Raw genomic sequence first — 6,000 nt, 5'->3', positions numbered from 1 at the left:
ATGTACACAATATTGCAAAACACAGCCTACTCGGCCGAGTCTTCGGCCGATTACTTGGAATCGGCCCTCCACCGAGGCGAGTAATGTGAACTCGGCAAAAAAACTCGGATTAAGTCAAACTCGGTCAAAAATCTGTCAACATCTCTCTAACTCGGGCCTACTCGGTCAAACTCGGCCAACTCAGTCAAACTCTGTCAAAGAGTCAAAATTGTCATAAAAAGAGAAAAAAAATCAAGAATTTCAAGATTAATATGTATACTACACTTAATGATTTATTATTTAACACACACGTGTGATTATTACTACATATATATCTTAAATTTTCAGTAATTATTTATGAAGTGAGACATTTGTGTGTATTTTAGTTTTTATGGATTCACATGTATCTAATTTTGTTATATATTTCAATCAAATTATGATTTTAACTTATGATTTTGACATATATAATTTTCCTAAAAATATTTCTACATGAATTACCGAATCCGAGTACTCCCCGAGTACTCTCGAGTACTCCCCAGTACTCGCTACTCCCCAGTCGGCCGAGCAGGTACCGAGTAGCGAGTTCTACAACCTTGGATGTACATAAAATAGCCAACGACCATTGTGTTTGTTGTGTTGGTTGTTTTTATTATTGTTATATTTAATTATTCATAAGATATGTAATAAATTAAATATTTTTTTTTTGTTTATTTCGTAAAGTAATAGATTAGTTTTTAGAAATAATTTATTTGTATAAAAATGTAACAAGAAATGAAGAAGGATCCATTTTTTTGAAGACCAAAAGGTAATTTTCGGCCTTAATAAGTGTACAACATTGTTAGTGACAATTTTCTGAAAAGTGACACTAAAACTGTCACTAAAGGCTGTTGCAAAAGGGCTGTTGGTCCTGGTGCAACACTTTCTGCAACCTTTTCTGAAAAGTATTGCATGTTGCTGGATTATTTACCTTTCAAGAAGCTTTTCTAACTTTGCAAGCAATGAATGTTTCATCAAGTGGGAGCTTCAACAAAAACATTACAAGAAGATTTTTGGTCCCTTAAAATGCCCCTTTAGGAATGGACTTGGCATTTTTGTGTTGTCTCGCAAAAATGTCATTAGTTGGTTATGTTTATGCACATATATTTTTATGCATGTTTGTGTTGTTTATTTTGTGAAATTATTATGTGTGGTTGATAAATTAGTTGTTCACATGCTAAAATAATTTTGGACAAAATGAACATCACATGGAGTTTCGTTTTCAAAATTTATAATGTGGACATAAGATGTAACAAGTTATTGTTTTAAAATAAAATATGGTTCTATAAAAAATGTTAATAACGTCAAATTTTGAAATACTCAAATATAAGTTTTAAAATGGTGATTTTTTATAACTTATACACATTCCATATAAGCAATAAAAAAGAAGTTTTATTAAAGATATAAAAGGTTCAAATGCACTCAAACTTAATACCGGTTATTAAAATTGAATCGCGTCAAATCATATAAAAAATAGCTTTTTATATTGAACCTTTAAAAGTGATTTTCTTTTGAAAATTGGTACCATGGTTTATTATATGCATGTAATAACCATGATATCATATGATTTTTAAAACTGGAATTATAAAACATATAAAAGATCCTTTTACAAACCTCAAATCTATGCAATCCTTTTTGAAGAACACTCGCACATCTGTTGTATGCACTAGTGGGATAAATGATACCTAACCGCTTAGTGTTATCTTTTGATGGTCGGGGTGTCTTCAAGATATCTATAACCAAGTTATAGGCTAATTACACATGTTTTTCAAATTGGACGATTTGATCGAAAATCTTTTGTGATAAACGATAACTAAGCAAGAGAGTTCTGAGGCATAGATGGGATCACACATATCTAATTAAATTTATTATTAGCGATCCCATAAATCTAGGAATTATATAGTATGGTATAATTGATAATCGATATCTACCAAGGTGAAGTCAAATGGATGAGATAAAGGATAACTAACCATTTATTTGTTTTGCGATTTGTATCTTAGATTTTGATAATTAATGTTTTTAGAAACTAAAAAGGTATTAATTATTAAAGAGTTTAAATATTGAAAATCCTAAATGATATTTGTTAAAATTTTGTAGTTAAATAATCAATTATCATTACCATGAATTGTCTTTTTCTTTAATGACTTAATGAAACAATAACATTCAATAGATACAACTTCAATAAATGGGTTCACGTCTTAAGAGACAATCTCGTGAGAGATATGAAACTGTATACACTAAAAGGTCCAAGCCCCAAACTATTTGCGTTGAGCAATAAGCCTGAACATGATACCTAGCTAGTAAAGGCATTACTGTGATGCGAAAGATGTTTCTAACGTCAAACTAGGAATAGTTCAACACCAAAAAGAGTCACCTTTTTTGATTTATGCGGACCATGTTTTATGTACTAATCACCTTTAAGCCCAATAAATCCTATAAGGCCCACATAGATGGATCTTGTTTCTTTAATGGAGAAAATGGACATTGGAAGAGGACCTTCTCCTCTTATCTTGAAAGAAATGTTGGAAAAAGTAGGGTTTGTAGTGGAGATCTGGATACCACTTGGATCGTGAGAACACTTTCCGAACTGATATTTCTACCTATGCCTGGTTTGCAAGAAATTCAATCTAGGATAATCCAAGAGGACACTTACGATTCTAGGCACAGAAGTTGTAAGCCAAATTACTAGAAGGATTCTATGTTTGTTTGATGAAAACGAGAGCTTAAGAATTTCGTGTATCTCCTCTCAAAGAGTAGAGTCGTTTATATAATAAACGAGATTAGGGTTTCTATTTGGGTTGGCCATCATGGGTTGCTTCAGAAGTAAGTCAAGGAAATCCGGATTTTAATGAGGATTTACGTTTTCCAATACTGACGAATTTCGTCAGTTCTACCATAATCATCCTCAAGAATTCGTTAGCGGGACCATAGTTACCTAATTCGCGGATCGCTCCGGTACGGGAACGAGGTACATGTACGTGACTCACTAGATTGGACGTATCCGATTCGGAGGGGGTAGGCTCATTTCGATATGAACCGGTACAGTGTACCATGAAGTCCGGTGCAGTGTACCCAAATTGTAAACCATTTTTAGAAACATATTAATGTAAATGTATAATAAAACAGGAACATATTATATCAAGATTACCAAAATACCAAAAACATAAATTATCAAACCTTTCAAGTCTTAACTCTTGAAGTACCAAAAGATGTAACAAATTACATGACAAAAGATGAAAACAGAATCTGTTACAATAACAGGATTACAGGAATAAAACAACACAAAATTACCAAACATAAAACATCTAAATTCTAATCTAAGCGCTGCCTTTTTCCTTTCCCATTCTCCATGCTTTCTTCATCAAGATTCTCCCAAGTCATTTCCTCCAATCGGGCACTTGAACCTTCTATATAATCGCTTTCCGGATTCATGTCCCATTTTTTAGGGGTCCGGATTTATAAGATTCTGAAAAACGGGATAGAAGCCTAATGTTTGAGTGAATAAAAACTAGTTTATCCACTCTCTTGCAATTTAAATGATTTCGCTTCACATTATGAATATAGGAGTATGTACTCTAATTTCTCTCCGCCGAGGAGCTACTAATCGGTTGAGAGAGTACTCTTTTTGCCACATTCGCCAATTCTGGAGTCTCCGATCCATAAGTTGCCCACCAATCAATTCCGACCATGGTTACGGCATCGATTTGAGATGAGGTCATAGAGTAAATTCCTTTCTTCATATGAAATTTGACGAATTGTTCTCGTAAAATTTTTGCTTCTTCTTAACTCTCCGCGATTCTATTAAACGCCTCCATAACACCAAGTACAATTTCTTTGTCTTGGTTGGGAGCTTTTTATGTCATGCCACCGGGTGCCAATTTTGCTAGGTAGTGTTTATCATAGAATTTTGGAATGAAGGCAAATCCCAAACAATGAAGAGGGATTGTCATCTTCTCCCACCTATCCAAAAGAAGTTTTTCAACTTGAGGGTAATAACTTGCATATTTATTTTCCCTCATGACATCCTTGATTTCACCGAGCATGTTTTCTATCCTTTCATAAATCTCTCCCATTTTGGGACCTTCACCATCACAAAATTTTAATAGCAAAAATATTGGTTTTGTAATAGCCAATATATTTTCAATATCGTCCCAAAACTCATCATCTTTAATTCTATCGGCGATTTTTGCCCCTTCAATTCGAGTGGGTTTGTCCGCATTTTTGACCCATTCTCGCCACGAATTAAGAACAATGGGTGTAGAAATAGCCTCCCTACACTCCATTAATCTTTTCAAAACTATATAGTGTGAGGCAAAACGCGTTTTTGCAACTTTCAATAACTCTACTGTTGAGTTTTCCCTAAAAAATGATAATGCATGTGTGTGGTTAATAAAATACTTGACAATACCTTTGCCTCTCTTATATGTCTCCGATAGCCAATAAAACTCCTTCGCCAAGTCTTTAAAATGAGATTTAAGGTGTGCACGCAACAAGGTGACCAAAAAATATGCTTGTGTATCCTTTCGATCTCCCACTCGGCAGCCTTGCAATTAGCCGCATTACTGGTTACAACTTGTAATACATTAATTGGTCCAATATTATCGATGGCTCCAAGTAGAAACTTTGAGATTTCTACCCTCGATTTTTCAACCCCCGAAAAGTCTTCCGCGTACATGAACGTTGCACCACGGGAATTAACCGCAAGGACATTGATAAGTGGTTTATGTTTCAAATTAGACCATCCACCCGAGACTATTGAGACTCCTTGTGTGATCCACGTGTCCTTAATCGGTGTAAGTTCCTTCTCAACGTCCCTAGCACATTCATCAAGTAATACGGTTCTCGTTTTTTCACATGATGGAGGTTTGTATCCATCCGGTGCATTCTTGATAGCGCTAATCATTTCAATGAATTGCGGGTTGCGTAAAACATTGAAAGGGATTCCGTTGGCACATAATCCTCGAACTATCTTCAAGTCCACCACGCTTCTCTTTAATATGCCAAATGATTCTTCAATGCGTTTCCTTGAAGATGCATTTTTAGATAGAACAGAATTCTTCAAACACTTTGCAACTCCATTGTTTTCTGCTTCTGTTACCTTCTTCCTAAGACTTTCTCACTTCTGTTGATCTCTAACCATGACTGGACATCTTCTAATGTCGGCGGTTTTCCCTACAGCAGGTCCAAAAAAAATGGACATGGATTCGGGTGTACGAGCTAGTAAATTTCCTTTACAGTGGTTACAAACCCACTGTTTAGAACCTCCAGCATTCTTACTGTTTCCTGCACCACTGAATGTAACTTCTTCTAAAAGTGGCCTGCTTGCATCCTTTCCTTCAGGGGCTGTTGATCTTTGTTGTGTTTGTTGTACTTCATCATCAACATCAATAGTATGATCTGCTTGTGTTTCACTGATGTAGGTATCTTCTTGTGTTTCACTATCTGCTGGAGTATTGGCATTTCTCCCGAACGCCATTTTTCTCAATCACAGAGTCAAAGTGTCAAAGTCAAACAGAAGAGAAATTGGAGAAGAAGAGAAATTGGAACAGATTTGAATGAGATGATAGAAATCGAGAATCACAATATATTTATATCAATAATATTGATAGCTTGGTACAGAGAAATTAGATAGAAATCGAGGAGATGTACACTTTTTCTAAGCGTCGTATTTATTCCCGCCAAGTGAGTCGGCACAGACATGGTGTCCCAATCGCGATTCCCACTGAAGGGGTACACAAAAATCGATCAACCCACATGCGAATTGAAAATCGATTGGCCCATTGACAATCATCGATTTGGTACGCTGCAATTCCGATCCGACTATCGTTCCCATACCGACTTGGTACGACCTCGTACCTCGATTCGGTACACATCGATCTGGTACGAGGTACGCGGTCTCTTGGACGAATTAGGTAACTATGAGCGGGACCCCAGCTAGGGGCTCTACCCCTTGGACCGTGCTAGAGGCGCTTCACCTAGACCCCA

General features: G+C 35.9%; 1 protein-coding gene across 1 annotated transcript; it reads right to left on the bottom strand.

Moving 5' to 3' along the window:
- Positions 1-3,869: 3,869 nt before the first annotated feature.
- Positions 3,870-5,491, bottom strand: LOC111889428 (uncharacterized). Its single transcript, XM_023885576.1, has 3 exons — positions 5,136-5,491; positions 4,515-5,039; positions 3,870-4,374 (listed from the first exon to the last, which is right to left on the bottom strand). The coding sequence occupies exons 1-3, from the start codon at positions 5,489-5,491 to the stop codon at positions 3,870-3,872; spliced, it is 1,386 nt and encodes a 461-aa protein (XP_023741344.1).
- Positions 5,492-6,000: the final 509 nt, after the last annotated feature.

This window comes from Lactuca sativa, chromosome 5 (assembly GCF_002870075.4).
Source record: "Lactuca sativa cultivar Salinas chromosome 5, Lsat_Salinas_v11, whole genome shotgun sequence".
In the NCBI taxonomy this organism is placed as follows: Eukaryota; Viridiplantae; Streptophyta; class Magnoliopsida; order Asterales; family Asteraceae; genus Lactuca; species Lactuca sativa.
The sequence above is the reverse complement of the archived record's forward strand: the minus strand, read 5'-3'. Positions and strand labels throughout refer to the sequence as shown.